The sequence below is a fragment of the Peromyscus eremicus genome, chromosome 16_21 (assembly GCF_949786415.1).
Source record: "Peromyscus eremicus chromosome 16_21, PerEre_H2_v1, whole genome shotgun sequence".
In the NCBI taxonomy this organism is placed as follows: Eukaryota; Metazoa; Chordata; class Mammalia; order Rodentia; family Cricetidae; genus Peromyscus; species Peromyscus eremicus.
The window spans coordinates 62,099,827-62,120,490 of NC_081432.1; the positions used below are offsets into that span (position 1 = coordinate 62,099,827).

At 45.7% G+C, this 20,664-nt stretch overlaps 1 protein-coding gene across 1 annotated transcript; it reads right to left on the reverse strand.

The window, feature by feature from the left end:
* Positions 1 to 380: 380 nt before the first annotated feature.
* On the reverse strand, positions 381 to 19,034 carry Nfya (nuclear transcription factor Y subunit alpha). The gene is made up of 10 exons (XM_059244133.1): positions 18,425 to 19,034; positions 14,162 to 14,304; positions 12,654 to 12,740; positions 8,842 to 8,988; positions 6,614 to 6,745; positions 6,395 to 6,500; positions 5,298 to 5,446; positions 4,841 to 5,014; positions 4,084 to 4,185; positions 381 to 2,857 (listed from the first exon to the last, which is right to left on the reverse strand). Exons 2-10 carry the CDS (start codon positions 14,234 to 14,236, stop codon positions 2,804 to 2,806), a joined length of 1,026 nt encoding a protein of 341 aa, XP_059100116.1. The 5' UTR covers positions 14,237 to 14,304; positions 18,425 to 19,034; the 3' UTR covers positions 381 to 2,803.
* Between the last annotated feature and the right edge of the window lie 1,630 nt (positions 19,035 to 20,664).

The window sequence follows — 20,664 nt, forward strand, 5'->3', positions numbered from 1 at the left end:
GATTAAGCCAGGGCTGCACCATGCCTTTTGCATGTGCTTTCTAGAGCTGAAATGAGGCTCCCAGGCTGAGACTGAGATAGCTTCCCAGCCACAAGCTGTGGATTTTAGTTTGCTCAAAACTTAAGGAGTGCATCTTCATTCCATTTAGGTCTACCACGTGGAAAATTAAGGGCTGTTTTTGGTGATAAAACATTATGTTTCCAGGCACTGGACATGCAGATTTCTCAGATGTCATCCTTGCTGGGAGTGGGGGTGCATACCTGGCAGGAAGATATTGAGTTGGAGGCCAGCCTGGGCTACATAGCCAGTTCAGATCTCAAAAAGCAAAACCGAAAACCAAACCAAACCAAATAAAGTCAAACCACTTTTTACTATTTTTATAAATTTATTTTAAAAAATTGCAATGACACCAATGATCACCTGTACCCCCCTTGCTGGTGGGGAGACCTACATAGTTGAGACCCAAAGGAAAATCAAGACATTATTATCAGGCACCCTACAGCCAGGAGAGGCTGTCGGTGCAGCGTCTAGACACTGGTGTGCCCCGTTTATTACCAGTGCAATTAAAATATATACATTTAGCTATCCTGCGACAGAAGCGCTCAGGAAGTACAGAGACGCAACAGACCAGCAGCCTGCTCCTCCACTCACTGTGTCTTTGAAGCCATCTCTACGATTCCAAGAACAAGTAAAGAACTAAGTTAAACAAACAAAACCCAGAACTCAACCGCCCCACAGGCTGGGACGTTGTGCTACAATACCACAAGGAAAGGGTCATGAGCTAACCGCAATGCAGGGGCAAATGGAAACTCAAGCATCTGTTTCAAAGGAAATCAAACTCAAACTTGCCTTCCTCAAAATGAAACTCAGCAACAACCCGAGGTTAAGATTATATACACGCTCATGGAGACAAATAAATAACATTCTACAATGGCTGGCTTAAGCACTAGACATTAGGTCTGAGGAATCCCTGAACCCTTCCTTCCCTTAGAATCCTCACCACCACAAAGGTAGAAATTCCTCATGGTTTTCAGTAATATCTGAAAGCTCATGTGAAGAGCCAGAAGTTTCTAGTGAGTTTACTAAAAAAGGATTAGCCCCCTCTGACATCTGGAAGCCAGGAGAAATGGCAAGATTCCTGGGAGCCGGAAGCGATGGCTTACTTCATGCTTCTCCGATTAAACCGGTCTCCCTGTGATGTTCCGTTCTAAGATTAAAATCTTTCCCATCCTTAACACAGAAGGACGTCAAAGAGCCGGTCTTTAGACTTGACTGGTATTTTAACCAACCCCCAAGTCTTTGGAATGACTGCACTTGACTCTGACTGCAGAGCAGCAGCCAGCTCCTCTCCTCCAGCCTCAGCATCCACCGTAGATTCCCGGCTGGCTGGGTGTGGCTCAGTGGTAGAGTGCTTGTCCAGAAAACAGATTTCTGAGGCCCAACGCATCCTGGGAGCTATGGCCCAATTCCTGACCCCGCAGGAATCTTCTTCCCAGTCTGTAGTGGATCCCTACAGCACAGATGCGTGTGCAAACCTTGCTGCAAGGCCTACAGAGAAAGAAGGAAACAAGTGGGAACTGGCACCAAGGAAATCAGCTGCCATGGGAAGAACATTCAGCCTCTGGGTCAGCACGAAGAGAGGGGTGAAGAAGCCGAGTCTCTCCTCCACTCTGAGCTCCAGCAGTGTTCCAGTATGCGTCCAGGACGGCCACCTCAACAGTGCTTCTTCAGACAACGGAAGGGCACACCTCCAACTTCCCTTAGTGCATGGCAGAAGGTTGTCAGTGTGAATGTGAGTGCCGTGGTCTCCTCAGCTTAAGACCCAGGCCTGGTATCCAGCCACTGGAGAATCACGCTCTGGCAGCACCCGGGCAGGCAGGACCCTTGCTCTCTAGAGTGAAATGCAAAGATCCTTCCCTTCCCTACTAGCTGTCATAAAGCCCATGATTAAAAATCCTAGGTTTGCCTCTGTTGAAGAACCACCGTATGCGTCGACACTTCAGCACAGATGTTGTGAAGTTTTGTTCTCTACTGGGAAAATCTGCTGCCAGGTCCATTTACTCTCTAAACTGTCTTTAAAGTGGCCCCAGTATGAATGGCGGCCCGGAAGGCCTGTTAACAGGGATGAGCAGACCAGTCAGAGCTAAGTCAGTGATGTACCATTTAGACAGATCCTCAAGGTCATCTATCCTTTTATCCTGAGTCCAAAATAATCCTCTCTGGACTTTCTTGGCTGAAGTAAAACCAATCTAGCATGTGGGCAGACAGGTTCTTATCACACAGCCAGAGACTGCAGCTCAGTCTGCTGCTCCATGTCTGAACATGAAGCTTCTCTGTCTTGCGAGCCACCTGAGTGCAGTGCATCAGCCAGCCCGACATCCCGCCAGGGGATGGATGCTGGTGATACTCCACAGGAAGGCATGGGCTGTGGCTGCCTTGACTGCAGACCAAGGTGAGAAGGCTGCTCTCCCTACTCGATGGCTGACTGGCTGGCCTCATACCACTCAACAGAAGTGCTGTGTACGTAACGCTGGGCTGGTCAATACCTCCGTGTATCATCCAAATCACAAAAGGTCAGTGTCACCACCAGTCTGAAACAGGTCCTGAATGAAAGGGTGAGGCAAAGGCTGGCAACTCCAGTTCATCAGCCACCACTGCAGCTGTAATACTGAGCTAAGCAGTTCCTGTCCTGAGCAAGGGCAGAGTGCAATCATCAGTGTCCCACTGGAAGAGTCGCTCCATTTCCAGACAGTGGAAACAGTGGAGAGGAACATGACTCATCAGCTCTGCCGCCCGCCTGTGGTTAGGAAACTCGAATAATCTGTGCCATGGCTTCTTCATCAGCTTGGTTTGGATCCTACAAAGACAGAACCACAGTCCTTTACACAGGAGTTTCTGCCTCTTACAACTCACCACCAGGGAACCCACATAACCTTCAAGTAAACCGAAGCTCCAAAATGATCTCTAGTTCTGCACACGTGGTTTAAATCCAACTCTACCATGAAGGAGGGGGCAGCTGTCATGCTGAAGACCACCTTCATGACTGAAAGGACCTGTCAATGCCCACCCATGGACATGCCAAGGAAACCCAGGCTGCTTCGAGTAGACAGACTCTAAGGAATTCATTAACTCATCTAGTACTTGCTGAGCATTTGTTCAGAACTGGATCCTAAGCTAAGCCCAACAAACGCAAGAGAACAAAACCTCCTATTTTGATGTAACACTCCAGTAAAGGAAGCAGTGTGGCCCAAACAGAGAAAATTTCTTGATGATTTTCATACTTTCAAGTGAAGGGAGAACTTGTAGGAAAATACAAGAGTAAAAGAGCTCTATCTAGAGATGAGAGCAGGCTAAAGGCCTTTCAGAGCTAAGCCAGGCCTAAAAGGAAGGGAGACAGAAACTGCCTGTTGGTGGCACACACCTGTAATCCCAGCACTTAGAAAACTAGGGCAGGAATACTGCACATTTGAGGCTAGCCTAGGCTACGCAGTGAGAAAAAGATACCCATGCAAAACAATGGAGAAAAGAGCATCTGAGACTGGAGACTGGAAAGATACAGGACCAGGTAGGAGAGAGAGAAATGGGTGAAGGCAGGTGGAAAAGAGCACAGAAGCTAGAAGAGGCGGACAAGCCTACTGGCCACAGCTACCTACGGACTGACCTTGTGCAAGGTACTTACTTCTCAAAAACTCATATTCGACTGTAAAAATGGTGACAAGAAGTCACTCCTATCCCACGGCCCTGAGGTCGCCACAGTCAGTAAAACAACAACTAAAAGTTTACTGGATTGCTTAACAAAAGACTTGCCACGTACTAGTAAATGTCACCTACTGCTAATAGAGCATGCTAAAAGAAAAGAAAACCTTTCCTTGAAAAACAAGAATTGAGAAGAAGGCAATAGTAAACATTTAGAAAAATAAGAAGGGAAAGGCCACAGGGTGGAAACTTTTAGTGCTTTTAAAAAGAAGGAAGCTAAGCAATGACCCTGCACTCTGTGGAGGACACGTCTCCTTGAATGGAGGACAGCCCGCTGCTGCTCAAGAGAAGGCAGGAAGCAGAGAAAGAAGGATTTCATCCGCTTACCTGCATGTGAGGACTATCCTTTTCTTTTGGAGAGAAGAACCGCCCCCCTTCACCACGCTTCCGTGCCATGGCGTGTCGATGCCGAGACTCGTGGAGGTATTTCTGAAAACAAGAACACGTAACTGTTGGCAAGGGCTAGCAGTCACCCAGTGCAGTCAACCGTTCAAAGTTCCAGACAGTGGCGCTCCAAGAACAATGGAGCCTGAACGACGCAGAAGCTCTGGAGAAGAGTCAGGCAGCCGCTGGCCACAGAACCACCGTGAGAAGGCCAATGCTCACTGAACGGAGGGAAACGTGATGACCATTATCCCCCTCCCAGCACTGACCCTTCCTCTGCTTCAGCACCTGACAGAGGGAGGTGTGCCTGAGCGGTGGCAGGTCAGGAGGAGACAACATCTCTATGCTCTCTGCAGGTATGCTAGACTGGGTCACTGCATGCTGGCTAACGTGATGGATAGACGGCCTCCTTTGACAAGAGAGCACCTCTTTCGTATTCCCTTCGCCCCTTGGCTACAGCTCCACAGCCATTACAGACTACAAGTGACAGACAGTCCGAGGACAAGTCACCTGTGGACTTCTTTCGGAAGAAAGGGGGAAAGCCTCTTGCTTAGAAGCCACTGTGTGTTCTTACAGCAAACCTGCCTGCATACCATTGTTTGGAAGGGACAGGGAAACACCATATTCAAGACACTCTTAGAGGCAGAACAAACGCGCTGCTTCCCGGCTTTCTTCCGGGCACTCCGCACGGCATACGCACCCTTCTTTCCTTTGGAATTTTCCCTTCGGCCTCTAGCTTAGCCCGCGCTTGTCTCCTCTTAAGGATGCGGTGATACTGTTTGGCATTCACATACAGGGGCTCTTCTTCCAGCATCTCCGCTCCAGGCAAAGGGATTCTTTGGATAGCAGGCACGGAGCCAGCTCCAGGCACCATCTGCAGGAACAGAGACCGGCCTTATTAGTAACATGAAAACTCAAAATACACTGCACATTCACACCTCTCTTCCGCCGTATCTCCAGTGTCTACAATAGTCTGAGACACTGGGAGGCATCAGAATGAATTATGCATCTTGTGAATGTCGACCACTGTTAGTGCCTGAGATGGAGTTCAACTCCAAGAAGTTAACACCATAAGCAATTTCACAACTTGCAGCTGAGACAGGGAGTCTGTGGAAAGCTCCAGTGCCAGAACACAAACGGGGAACCGCCTTCCTTACCATGACCATTCCTCCTGAGTTGACCACATTGCCGGCCACCGGCAGTGTCACAGTGACAGTCCCTTGTCCACTGCTGGTTGTGTTGGTATTGGCTCCTGTCTGAACGATCTGTGCTCCTGCCAAACTGGCTGCTGGGATGGTGATCATGCCTGAAACAGGGACTGTAACTTTAAGAAAACAAAAAAACAGGCACACGGAACAGAAAGAAGGGAAGACGGTTAGTCCCGTCCACCTGGCTATCGTATACCCTCCTGGACAGACGCACTGACAAACACCAGAGAGAAAACAGACGCCCTCCCCGACTCCTTTACTCCATTTGCTATGCAGTCTGTGTAAGTTCCTTTTTGGAAGTTTCTATGAACGGTCCAGGGCTCAATTCTACATAAATTATACTTCCACCCCCCATACTATACATTCTAACAATGGTATCAAAAAGGCAAGATGATGCGGAGGCCCTCACGGAACCATTCCCACGGCCAACGCAGCTCCGCTGCTGCTTTTCCATGAAGAACAATCTGCTGTAGGCAGTCCGAGGACATGGTCACACCGTAAGAGACCTGGCCGGGGCTCAGCCCAGCCTGGCTCTCTCCTATGTGACTACCACACAGCTACTCACTCTCTGCATCTAGTACACTGTGAGATCCTGGTCTCAACCACACCATCATGGTTCTGGCTGAGCAGCCTTTCTGGATTTAGTTAGCTTCCAAAGCATGTAAGTAGTCTACTCTGAGCAGGTCTCTTCCCCAGCCGTCTAGACTCGTGTTCCCTCATCTCCTCCTAGGGCACTTCTCTGTATGTGTGTTTACATCGTCTTAGCCAGGTGGAGGCTGAGAAGCCCTCTTGACTCTAAAGTAAACAACTAGATGACTAGATGTAGAGGCCTAGAACTAAACTGCAGCAATCCTAGTCTACAGACATCAATGAGTTGGTCACTATGGTGACAAGAATTGCAATCCTTGGCCATCTGGTGGAAACCTTGTTGTTGTGTAAATGGAACTTGTTGTGAAGTGGACTTCACAACACTTCTGAAGCATTCCCAGGTACTCAAAGGCTAGAACTAATGGCTGCAAAGTTCCAGGGCAATAGTGGCAGCTTACCTTGCTGGAGAATTGTGCCATCTGCATTAACTGGCTGGTAGACGATAGTCTGCCCTTCAGCAGTCTGGGCCACTTGCTGTCCCTGGACAGCAATTTGCTGCTGTGTCTGTAGAAAACAATGACATACTCAACAGATGCCAAAGGCCTGAGAACCCAAGGACATTTTTGATAGCTTCCATGCATTCATGTTCTATGTGAATTAGATGACTTGCTGCTCACCTGAGTCTGGCCGGCGGTGACTGCAGTCTGTGGCTGCTGAATGATGATCTGTTGGGTCTGACCCTGCTGGCCTTGCACCTGCACTGCCTGCCCACCCTGAATCTGGATCTGACCAGGGGGGACCAACTGTATCTGTGAAAGACAATACACTAAAAGGTTGGCACCAAAATGACATGACTCTGCTGGTTCCTTATTTTTGTTTTTACTTTTCATTTTTATTTTATGTGTATGGGTGTTTTGCATGCATGTATTATGTATTCACCATGTGCATGCCTGGTGTCCACAGAAGCCAGAAGAGGGAGTTGTATCCTCTGGAAATGGAGTCACAAATGGCTATGAGCTCCCATGTGGGTACTGGAAATCAAATCTGAGTCCTCTGGAGGACTAGCTAGTGTTCTTAACTGCTGAGCTCTCTCTCCAGCCTCTCTCCTTTGGTTTCTGCAAATTAGCTGAATAAATTCCTCTAGAGACCAGGAAATATGTGGAGGCACATGCCTTTAAGTCTAAAACCTGGGAGGCAGAGGCAAGATGGTCAGGAATACAAGGCCAGTCTTAAAGGACACAGTGAGTTTGAAGCTAGTGTGTGGCCTACTTAAGACCCTAGTCCCAAAATTACAACAGAGTAATAAATGCTCGGAAGAGGACAGGAGTCTTGTCCTAATATCAGCTATCAATTACTGAAAACCTTGTTTCTGTTTTTCAAACCATCAAATAATATTGAATATTGTTTGGGATATCAACAATTAAAGAATCGGTGTTCATTAAAAAAAAATTGTTGGAATGGTTATCTTTCTAAAGTACATTTAATTAAAAATACTCAAGTGCTTTATAAATGAATAAAACAACTTTCAAAATATATTCTTTCTAAGTCAAATGTTAAGCTTATGGCAGCCAAGGTTAACACTATGATTAGGTGGTCCTTGAGAGACAGAGATCAGCTGTCAAGACTCCTGATCCACAGAAATTGAAATGTACAATCATCAATTTGATTGAATAAAGAATCACCATGGAAACAAGCCCTAGGCACGTCTGTGGAGGGAGTTTCTAGAGGTGGGAAAACCTATCCTAACTGCAAGTGGCATCCCATGAGCTGAACTGAGTGAAGAAAGGAGAAAGCGAGCTGACCCACAGCATCCATCACTCCGCCTCCCGGCTGCAGATGCAATGTTCCTGCCGCCATGTCTCCCCACCATGCTGGGCTGGTGCCCTTAACGTGAGCCAGAAGAAAAGTAACTAATACAAACGCTTCTTGCTACAACCAATGGGAACATACAACATACACAGCAGGGGACAGGGAAGGTGACACACTGGACTCCTCCTCTTAATCCAGTTCCAAACCCTCACCACCACGCAGCACGGCCATTAATGCTCATCTACCTCCTCCAGACTTCTCCTTTGCTTCCAGGTTTTGGAGCACCAAACCTCACGGAGCAAATATGGAAGGCATGAGATCCTGTGTGGTACTCGAACCTAGTTCCTTTCCTTATCTTAATTGCTACAGTCACTTATTAGAAGTATCATCAGAAACTTGACAAGTTTTGAAAGTTTTTCTTTAAAGTCTTCTAACTTGAGGAAAGGTTAAAAAAAAAAAAAAAAGCCTCAACACTCAGCTCAATGTACAGAATCCTACTTCTTTGACTACTGGATACAAACCTCTAAAGATCCAATGAGAAAGTACTTAGGAAGGCCCCACCACTCAAAATTTCTAGTACTTTATACCCAAGAATACCTCCAACCCAGAAGTCAGGGTGCCCAGCTCCTTAAACAAAGTCATTGCCCTGGCCCACCTGCACACCCCCATCTCCCTGCTCAGCAGCTTTGGGACCGTTCTGTCACTTCCCTGACCCTCCTGAGGAGCCCTGCCTCACACATCTAGCAGCTTGGAGGTTACCTCCAGTTAGGTGGCTTCTACCCACTGAGTCTGTAAAGGACATGCCTAGAGCCTCGAGTTCCCACAGCTCTCCAGCTGACTGACTGTTGGGAGAAGGGAAGGAGAAGAGGATCAGGACACGGCCCCGTGTCTTAGAGACCTTCTTCATCTATCTGGTAGGCTGTACACTGCCCAAGTTTTCTTATGGACTCTCAAGCATAACAATTCCAAGTGTTGGCAGCTGACTAAAGGTGAAGACACCTGACACTGACCTGTACACACATGGGTATATATGCCACCCACACTCATACCAACCCTCACTGATGTGCCATCTAAATACTTCTACAATACCACTTACCTGCTGTAAACCTTGTGTTCCAGACACAGGTACTTGCATGATAGTTTGGCCTTGTCCACCCGGCACAGCCTGGACCATGATGGGCTGGCCAGTTGATGTAATTAGCTGGCCTCCACTGACTTGTACCATTAATGGCTGCCCCTGGACCTAGAATGAAATAAAACACCAACAATGAAACAGCGTAAGACACAGTGGTTTCACCAAGACAGTCACTGGTCACTGGAACTGTCCTCCTGCTTGGCAGGAGGGGAGGCAAGACAGACTTAGTGAAAGTCAGTCATCTCCCGCCCCACAGGGTCTTACTATGTAGTGCTAGCTGGCCTTGAACTTAGAGACCCTCCTGCCTCTGCCTCCCAAGTGCCAGGATGACAAAGTCAGGTCTTTTTACCTCCCCTTCCCTTGTATGTGTTTGCTGTCTGTGTGGAGCTTATGTGCATATGCTGCTGCAGAGGGTGGGCATTCAGATCCCCTGGGAGCTTGAGGTACAGTGATTAAGAGCTGTCATTGGGTGCTGGGAACTAAACTCAGATCCTTTGCAGTAGCAGTACGTGCTCTTAATCATTGAGCCATCTCTGCCACTCCAAGAAAGTAAGTCTCATGCTCTTCAGATACCTCTGCTATTTTTGATTAAGTGCCAAGTTGGATATCCAAAAGTCAAATCTAAGGAACCTATTGAGACTCTGAAAAATCTCAATAGATGTAAGGTATTTATCACCAAAACCAGGCTGAATTCAAGCAACAGTTAAGTTATTGGATTGTTTGCCTTCTCAAACAGGTACCCAGGAATGGTTTCTGGTAAAGACCGGAAGAGCGGCGGCGAGAGGGAGGTAATGGTGGTGGGGGCTGAGAAGGGAATCCAAGCAGCCCTAACTCTAGCCGCCAAATAGGAAGAGCTCTGAAAGCTCACGCGGACCTTCCTCCTGGGTCTCACTCAAAAGGGAAACATGAACGTTCTCCTCCACTTGACCCCAAGGAGTCCACCACTGAAGAATCATGGACTGGGTAGGCCAGTCATCTCAGCACTCAGGAAGCTGGGGCAGAAGCATGGGCTTGAGGACAGATGGGAGCACAGTGAGCTCCACATAAGCCTGATGAGACCCTGTCTCAAAATCAAACCAAATCAACTCTCCAGAAATACTTTCCAGTCAGTCTGTGACCATCACAGTAGAGTTCTGCATACTGCATCTTAAATATTTACATAGTTATTTAATTATCAGACGCAATTAAACACTGAAATCAGATGTGTAAATGATTTCTAATCTTCAAGTCTTCTGTTCAACAGACTACTCTAGAAAGGAGGTCACCCCAATGTGAAAACTCAGGGAGAATGCCGTCAGAGGCCCAGAGAGAAGTTGCTCTGGAGATGGGGATGAGCAACAGGACAAATCCAAACTCCCACTGTAGACTGTCTTTGCTCGAAGGAACTATCTGTAACAGAACAGCTAAATACTTTTCTCAGTTCCAGCAGCAGTCTCCTCCAACAGCATCAATCAACTGTGTGAACAATAAATTTGTCCTAGATAAGGAGATGGTGAGGCTCTCCTGCTACCACTCCCCAGCAGAACCATCAGGAATAGCCCACCCTCAGGGCTGCCCCTGAGAAACTCATGACTGTAACAGACTTTATGGCTTATTTGCTCACATTCTCTCCTCTTAATTCTCCATTGAAATCCCCTTTGCTACACCAATGCTTTTATGTGCTATGTCAGGAAATTTATCAGAAGCCTTACCACAGGAGTAAGAGAAAGAATTATTTAAAATTCTCCTGAAACGCTGAGATTTATAGAGGAAAATTCCCATCATTCCATTTCTTTTCAGTGCAATCCAGAGCTCCTGGGGCTGACACAGCTGTGTTGTTACTGTGTGCTGTAAGGGTGTGCAGCTCCCTGTGTGAGAGTGGAGGCCAGAGCTGGCAGTGGATATTATCTCCTCCTGCTCGCCACCCTGTTACTCTGAGGCAGTCTCCCAGGGCTCCCTGATTTAGTCAGCCCGCCCTGGGGTGTGCCTGTTTCTGTGCCCTAGTGCCAGGGTAACAGGGACAAACCTACATATTTATGTGAGTTCTATAGATCCAAACTTAGGTCTTCACCCTGGCATAGCAAATAGTTCCCAAATTTAAGACACTTAACAATTTTCTGGTTACCCATCACCCCCCGCCCCCCCGACACACACTAACATGCTATATATCATGCAACAACGGAGATGAGGCTCTGAAGAGCTCACCATGTCTACACCAGATGATAAGGACTCATGCATGAGACAGAAGCCACACAGGTAAGAGCACGTTACATTCCCATCCCACGGTGGTTAATGACAACCCCAGACACCATTTCATGTATTAACAAGATGAAGCAAGCAGGAACAGAAAGCTACTGCGCTCCCTCAGATTCCACCTGTGCAGGAAGACAAACAGAACCCACTTCTTCTGTCTGAATGTATGTGTAGAACTCGCTCCCCACTGTCATCACCAAACACACTAAGCGGCAGGGTTGGGGCAGGTTGATAGGGTCAAGGCCTTACTGTAGTGGTTCTCAACTTGTGGGTCATGACCCTTATGGGGTCAAATGACCCTTTCACAGGGATAGCCTAAGACTATCAGAAAACAGATATTTATATTACAATTCATAGTAGTAGCAAAATTAGTTATGAAGTAGCAATGAAATAATTTTATGGTTGGGGGTGGGTCACCACAACATGAGGAACTGTATTAAAGGTCACAGCATTAGGAAGTTGAGAACCACTGGCTTACAGGAAGGGGTGGTTACCTTCAAGAGGATCTCAGCAGCACTCACTAGAAAGTGGGATGCCAGTTTGTCTTTGGAAGCCCAACTAAGTCATTCCAATTCAGTGGAGGAAGACAGGGAGGGCAGGCATCTGAATCTTGCCAATTTCTCAAAACCTTTAGTTCTCAATGGACCCAGAAAAGACCAATGCTGCTACTCTTACTTTTCAAGGGAATTTAGGATATTTAAATTGACCATACATGATACTGAAGAACAGCACTTGTTAACTCCAGTTCATTTTTTTTTTTTTTTCCCATCTTTGGTTTTTCAAGACAGGGTTTCTCTGTGTAGTTTTGGGTCTTTCTTGAAACTCACTTTGTAGCCCAGGCTGTCCTTGAACTCACAGAGATCCGCCTGCCTCTCACTCCAAGTGCTGGGATTAAAGGTGTGTGCCACCACCACCCGGTTCTGTTTTGTTTTTGTTTTTGTTTTTTTTTAAAGACAGCCCAACCTGGTCCCAGATTCAGACTCTCATTCCTCCTGCCTCCATACAAGTGCTGGGACAGGAGGCATGGACCACCATACCCTATGCTTGCACTTAAATATGCCCATCCAAGAGATATGCCATCACCTCAGCAGAGACTGGTAATGAGACAGGAAAGGTTATGCAGTCCTCAGATAAACTTGGCTCAGTGCAATGGCTGTTAGCAGTCCAAGTGCACTTTTAACAAAAACAAAACACAGTACAGCCACGCCTCTCCAAGCCGCTTCTCTGGTGTAATATAATTCACAAAACTTTACCAAGTGGCTGGACTGGCATCTGAGCACTGAGTAAGCTCTAAAGCCATCTGTAAAATGTCTTCCTGTGGCTTGTTTCCTGGCATTTCTAAAGCAACACACTTAGCACATACTTCTCAGAAAACAGACACAGCAGATGTTTTGGCATGGGACACTGGTATGTTGGCCTCAGAGACAGGTTAGCAGCACGAAAGGCATGCGACTTTGCCATTCAACTTGAGATCCAAACACAAACAGCAGCGGACAGGCAATGTTCATGCAGTGCTCACAGAGAATCAGAGAGGGCACCACTACCTGGAGGGTCTGGACTTGCTGGCCTGAGGCGGATGCCACCTGGGCCTCAGTCTGCAACTGGACAGCAGTGACACCACCCTGCTGCTGAGAACAGGAACAGGAAGAGCTTGAAATGTATCAGGATGGAAACGTACAGCTCAAGACCTGAGATCACTTGAGGGAGAAGGGGGAGTCTCTGAAAAGCTTCATCCCACACAGGAGCTCTCAAAGGTGTTTACTCTCATCTCCAAGCTGTCGTATAGCAAGCTCTGTTCCTAGAGTGGGCCTTACAACATACTTCTATGACTTAACACAACAGTACAATGCAGGCCTTCCTTATTTCCAAACACAGGAATTTTACCCCACTGCTATACATTTATGGTAAAGATTTCTTCATTTGCTTAGGCTCACAAGAACAAAACCACCAGGTTTTAAAGCCTTGAAATGACCAAGTTTCTGGGGCTTTAACACATCACCAAGGAAGAAGGAACTAGTCATGGTGATCCAAATTTCAGCCTCGAAAGGCTGCTACTCCTACACCCCCCAAGTGAAGACTTATTCCTATCCAAATGACTGGCTGCTTTAGAGGCAATGTTTTCAGAAAGCCACCTGACTTCTCATCCTGGGGAAGTCCTCCCAGGAAGAGACCCACCAAGGCTCTGCCCGTGTGAAGGCTCCTCCAAGGCCCATTTGCTAAGGCAGCTGCAGGAAGCTGCTAGTGCTGCAGCAGAGTGTGGACAGGGAGGAGGCTAGGAAGGCTGGGGAGCTACCAAGCTCACTAATCCCCTTTAATGCAGAGTAGCCTCTCCCCTTGACCAGTGGGATGGAACTCATCGTCAATACTTCCTTCACCCTCCCTCTAATCTGTCTTAGTGAACCTCTACTCTAAGGAGAAAACACACCCAGGACAACAGCATTGGCCTGTGAGCAGACAGAAACAATGTCTTTTTTCCAAAGCTCCGGGGTGGGGGATCGAGAGAAGGTTTGCTACTATAAACCTAGGTAAAAGCACGGCAAATGTTCTCTGTGCACTAATTCAAACATCTGGTCCACTTCATTATGGAAGAACTGGCAGCAGAAACTCCTCTTCAATATGTACTTATCCACAGAGCAGTACCCAAAGTATTATTCTAATATTAACTACAACTGTTCAGAATAAACTCTGGGGTAGAACAGACCAGCAGACTGCCTGAAATCTGACTGTTGTCTATTGTGGTTAAACCTTACTTTATCAAAAGTTGGCATAAAACAAAGGGAATGAGTAGACCAAATCCAGAGCAAAGCAGAAAGTGTTCTGACTTTCATTTCAATAAGCTACAAAGGGCCAATCTACTTCTAAAGTGGTCTTCACAAAGAACAGACGCCAAGTGGCAACAGACGGGTTCCCAGTGCAGCACAAGTCATGAGACCCGGGAGGGTCTTGTAAGGTCTGACAGGGCCCAAGAACTTCCCCAGAGTAACCACAAACAAGCCACCGCTCTGTCACCAGCTGCAGAACTAAGGTCAAAGCACACTTGCTCCCATACCTGCTGCTGAATCTGGCCAGCCTGCACCACGATCTGCTCTGTGGAACTATTGCTGTTTGTTGTATACTGCTCCATGGCCCCGCCACGTTAAGAGTCCTGTAGCTTCACTCTACAGATCCCAGGCAGCTGCCAGCTAGGGAATCCTATTAGAAAGGGAAGGAGAAAACCTAAAGTGAGTCACTCAGTAAAGCTCTCTTAAGACACGATCATTTATTTTCTAACTATAGGCGACATTACTAAGAAAACCAATAGGAGATGTTTGAGCCAGCCTGGGCTATACAAACCTTCCTCAAAAAGACTAAGCAACAGAACAAACAAAAACATGGTATTGTATTTTCACATTTAAAAAACGCCTGTACTTATTTTTTTTTCCTGGAAACTTACCTTGTGTATTAGCTATCTCTGTGATACTGTGACCAAAACCTAACAAGAGGAAAGGAATTGTTTTAATAGATTTTAGTCTTCCATGTCCTTTATACAGGCTGCCACCAGCAGAACGTGGGGCCTAGATTAAAGGTGGGTTGTCCTACCTGAAAAGATCTGGATTAAAATCTTCCCACTTCAAATGATTCAGTCAACAAAAATACCTCTAAGGTGGGTTTTAGTTAATTCTGGACGTAGTCAAGTTGACACAAAGAATAGCCATCACATAACACTTGCCAGATTTATCTGTTTTTCTTGAAGATTTCATTTTTTATGGCCGTATAAATTCCATTTTGCATATGCAAGGCATTTTTATTATCCATTCTGTTGATGACACATTTAGGTTGGGTCCATTCCCTTGTTATTGTGCACAGAGCAGCAGTAACTCTGGATGTGCAAGTATCTCTGAGGTAGTACAGAACCCTTTGGGTACATGCCTACAGGTGGTATGGCTGGGTCACGTGGTAGATCTGTTTAATTTGCTTAAGAAACCTCCACACTCATTTCCACCAACCAGCTGTGTAAATAGGCTCTTCTTCCCTATATCCTCAACAGGACTGGTGGGTCTTTATTTTCTGGATGAGAGCCATTCTGACTTGGGTGAGGAGAAGGGATGGTGTAGTTTTAATTTACATTACCCTGGTGGCTAAGGATGTTGGTCCCATTTGAAGATACTGGCCCTCTGTGCTTCTTCTGAGAGTTGTGGAACCTATCTACTGACTGGCAGGTCTAGTCTTCTGGTGGTTAATGTTTGCAGTTCTTGGGGCTGGGGAGGTGGCTCAGTTGGTAAAGTACTTGCCTCATGAGCATGAGGACCTGAGTTTGATCCCAGAATGTCTAGAACTCTGGGTGTGGTGGTGAGTTTATAAGGCCAGAGCTGAGAGGTCAGGCACAGCACAGCCCCTGGGGCTCTAGTTCAGCCTAATGAGTGAGCCCCACAGCAATGAAAGTCCTTGTCTCAAAGGAGGACAGCAACTGAGGATGAGCAGTTGCCTCCAACAAACAACTAATAATTTTGCAGATATTAACCCCTTGTCTAAAGTAGGCTAGGAAACTTTCATTCTGCAGACTATTCTTTTTGTTAACTCTTAATTTCACATAACCCCATTTGTCAATTAAGACTACTTCCAGTGCCATTGGGGTCCTATTCAAAAGGTTCTCATCCTTTACTGCCTGCATACCACCCTGGACACACCTGATCTTGTCGATCTCACAAATCAAGCAAGGTTGGGACTCATCAGTCCTCAGTACTTGGATGGAAGACTATTCTTTTCTATGTCTAGATCTCAAGTGTTTTCCTCTAGTAGTAACTTACTCGTGATTTAAAAAAAAAAAAAAAAGAATGAATAGGTGGAACGATGAATTGGCATTTAGTATGGCAGATGCTAATGGTAGAATCTAAGTAGTAGGTACATGGGTATCCATCATAACACTCTTTCAACTTCACTGTCTAGAAATTTCTATGCTACAATGTTGGGGAAAATACTCAATAAAAACAATAATCAGGCACCAAGCAGAGGTGATGCACACCTTTAATCCCAGCACTCAGGAGGCTGAAACAGGTGGATCTCTGTGAGTTTCAGGACAGTCAGAGCTACACAGAGAAATCCCTTCTCAAAAAACCAAGAAATAAAATAATAATAATCAGACTAATTATCCATAACCAAAACAGAACCCACCTTTAGTGTGGGTTCTAATGGACTTGCAATGGGAAGATAATGTAAATAGCAACAAACTAAACTTGATTGCTACTTTATTAGCATGTGTTCATTGTATAAAACAATGGCTTTTACATAATGTATGTAACCTGTCTGGACCACACTGACCTTCTTTCTTACTTTACAAATAATTCTCCCTCTTTTTGTCGGTTTTAATCTAGAGTACACATATGAGAGAACATATTTGTATTTGTCTTTCTGAATATGCCTCCTTTCCCTTACTGTGTTGTTCCAGTTCCATTTGTTCTTAATGTATGATGTCCATTGAGTATACATCCGTTTACCCACTGGTTGGCACCTAGACTCCTTAACTTGGTGGTTGTGAAGGCACAGCAATGAAATGCAGTGCCTTTAGTACATATGTTAATTCTGCTCTCTCCAGGTGTACCCCAGAGCGGTACAGCCGGTTCATACACTAGTTCTAGTCTTACTTTTTTGAGAATTTCCACACTGGTGGCTACTCCTGGTGTCAACTTGACTACATCTCGTATTAACTAAAATCAAGCAGCTGGGTATACCTGTGAGGAATTTTTCTAAATTCAATCACCTGAAGTGGGAAGACCCACCTTCTATCTGGTGGCAGCCTGTATAAAGGACATGGAAGAAGAACACTTTTGCTCTTTCCCTGTTTGCCTTTGCTGGCAAGATCATTCCTTCCCTGGCATTAACAGACTACTTCTTCAGGATTCTGGTGTGTATGGAACATCCAGCTTTGAGGACTGAACCACCTCTGGATTCTCGGACTTTCTGTTGGTAGACAGCCAATGTCGGACTAGCTGGACCACAGGGTGTAAGCTACCTTAACACATATGCACTCAGTCTCTCTCTTTCAGTTCTATTCCTTGAGAACCCTGACTAATATATGCACCAATTTCCATATATTCTCTATAGTGGTTGAACTAGTTCATATTCCAATATCCAAGGATATTTAAGAGCTGCTCCCATCCTCGACAGCATTCTGTCTTCTTTCTTTTTTTTAGTGTGTGTGGGGGTGTTTGAGACAGGGTTTCTCTGCATAACAGCTGTCCTGGAACTCGCTTTGTAGACCAGGCTGGCTTCTGCCTGCCTTTGCCTCCCTGGGTACGTAACACCATTCTCTATTTTCTTAATGACAGCTATTCTGACTTGAGTGAGTATAGTTTTGATTTGTATTTTCCTGGTGGCGCAGTATGTTATTTTTTTATACATCTACAGGCCATTTGTAATCTTTTGAGAACTGTTTATTGCGTAGATTATTTTGGTTTTTTAATTTGAGTTTTTTTTCTATATTTTAGATATTAATCACATCAGATGAAAAGCTGGCTAAGTTTACCGACTGTTACACCAGCCTTCTCTGAGCCAGTTGAATGAGCTGATTCTTGAGAGACTCCAGGTACAATACGGAAAATCAGCCAAACTAGGTGGCTCTACTAGGGAAACCAATGTTTCCCCTTTTGTGTGTGTGTGTGTGTGTGTGTGTGTGTGTGTGTGTAGACAGGGTTTCTTCTAATAGCCCTGGTTGTCCTGGAACCCTTTCTATAGACCAGGCTGGCCTCAAACTCAGAGATCTACCTGCCTTCCAGGTGCTGGGATTGAAGACGTGCGCCCACACAGCAGGCCTCATGTTTGCACGTTTTACCTTGTGTGTAACACAATGTCTATGTCTTTAAACTAATAAAATTGAGATTACAATATAAACAAGCATGGCACCATTCATATAAACTCTGATATCAGTAGCTTAGACAGAGGAGAAAAAGATCAGAGTTCCTTGGGCCTGAGAAAGAGAAGGGGAGGCTGACTGGGCGAGCTCTACAAACCTTCTGGGGGTGACCAGAGTTCTCATCACTTTCCAGAAGTAGGAACTGTACAGGTGTGGAGAGCTTTAAAAACTCACCAAAATATACACACATACAGTGATTACACTTTGATGTGAAAAATAGAGAATATTAACATTCTCTGTATTTCAATATGTCCACTAGCCCCAAGTCCCCTTCCCATAAGGCTTTCTTCTTGGCTACATTTCCATAAATCTGCATCTTATCAGATTAAAATGTAAAATGGAGCTGGAAGGATGATTAACAAGTAGCACCCAGACTTCATTAGTTTATCCTGCTGATTCAAACGCTTCGCTATCGAAACCCACTGTACTTGGAAGGGTCTGAAAAGCAGAGGTAGCTCCAACTGCAGCAGCCATCTGCATTAGTAAGGGAGCAATGGCGCTTGCTTCTTGGCTCCAGTGGAGCTGCATGTGTCTGCTTCTGTCAGCTCTGTCAGCTGCAGCTAGAACTGCATGCGATCTGACACACTGCCTTCCTCAAGTGCTTCTCTGCCCAAGATCATGACAAAATTGAGCCTGCTGTATTCAGTCTGTCTAGCTCTTCCACAACATTTTCAATGTTTCTGAAAGTGAGAATATAAATGAATATGAATGAGAGTGGATTTATTCTGGTCTCTCAAACATTCTTTCCATAGCACTCCCTGCCCATTTAAAAGGCACAGAAGCAGTTGGCCAGAGCTTAGAAAGATAATCTATCTCAAGTTATTTGAAAGCTGAAATGTTCAGAAATGCAGCTACAATAAGCATGATATCAACACAGGCCATCGGACTTGACAATCACAAGCAAACACCAGGCTAGGACCTCTGAAGGCTCCAAATCTACTCCTTTTCTCTACTAACAATACACCATGAACTTAAACAGTAAAACAAGAGTCTAACTTCAAAGAGGCTTTAAAGTCTAAAAGGGGACAAAAATGTCTTCAGAGGGGAAGTCTCAGGCCGTGTCTAGCGAAAGCCAGTCTGCATTACTTTTTCTTAAACTGCAGAGGCAGATAGCATGTGGAGGCTCCGACCGCCCAAGCGACAGTAACCAGAGGATAACTGCCTTTTGTCAGCAAAAACATGTGGCATTTTCAAGTGGCCAGATGCATCCATTTTTAAAATACTAAGGTCAGAACACCCGGTCCAAAGGCAACTCTATTTTTAAAAAAGATTGAAACCATGCTGACGATGACCCAGTTACTATTGCAAATGTAAGAAATAAGGTGTGCTAGTTAGTTGTCAACTTGATACAAGCCAGGGTTTGGAGATGAGAAAACACCAACTGAGAAAATGCCTCCATTAGACTGGCCTGTGGGCAAACACGTGGGGCATCTTCTTGATGAATGTGGGAGGGCCCAAGCCCCTGTGGATGCTATCTCCTCTGGGCAGGAGGTCCTGAGTTTGAGCCTTGAGGAGAAAGGCAGCAAAGAGCACCCGCTAGAGCCTCTGCTTGAGTTGTCTGGACTTCCCTTCATGGACTCTAAGCGGGGAAAGGAAATAAACCTCCCCAAGTTGCTTTTGGTGTGGTGCTTGTCACAGCAACAGAACAGTGAATTAGAACATAAGGGAATTAAGAAAACAATTTGTTATCACAAAGAAAAACTTCCTAAAATGGGAAGCTGTTTCGGCTCAGGAGCACTGGATTAGTTTTCTCAAATCCATCAATTAAGATTTCAGCAAACATTGTCAGGTGGGGGCGGTGGCACATGCCTTTAATCCGAGCAGATACGCGGATCTCTGTGAGTTCAAGGTCAGCCTGGTCTACAGAGCTAGTTCCAGGAGAGGCTCTAAAGCTACAGTGAAACCCTGTCTCGAAAAACAAAAACAAACAAAAAAAATTCAGCAAATGTGACTAAAGAAACCACACCCAGAAAGTGGGCTCCATCTAAATGCTGAGGACAACTGATGTTTGGCAAGAGAAAAATCCCCCCCCCCCCATTCAATTATTATGGAGTAGAATCCTTAACTTTTTTTTTTCACCGATAGGGAGAAAATCCACTCTACATCACTTTTAAGCTACATCAAAGCAGTTTCCAAAAATTCCTTTGTGAGAGCTGCAAGGTTTTACAAACTGGACTTTCCCGCCTAAACTCTTAGTACTACTGGCCCTTTCTGCGTCCAACAGCACTATCTGCTGCCTACACATACTCTCTTCGCCAAGAACATTATCCTCCAACGCCCAATCAAGTGTGCCGATGAAAACTGGCTGGCTTCTTCATGCAAATAGCACTTCCCGCTATTGCACTAGACCTCCACATAACACTAAGCCCAGGTATTGATTTTTCACCCGCCAATCTCCACAGAGCAGGCGTGGTTCCTACCTCTCCCCCTTGCAGCACTTAGGTGATGCCCGCCAAAGACTACTCAGCACATGGAAGACTTTCTCTCGCCCAAAGGAAAAAAAAAAATCTCGGCATGTAAGTTTTTTAACATCTTTTGAGAAAAGGTTCACACGGGATTTGGGAAGTGTATTAGAAAACAGACACGAGTGGGCTGAGCCGAGAGGTGCCTAACACTGGCACAAAAGGTTCAAGGAAAGCAGAATCAGAGAGCATGCAAGGCAC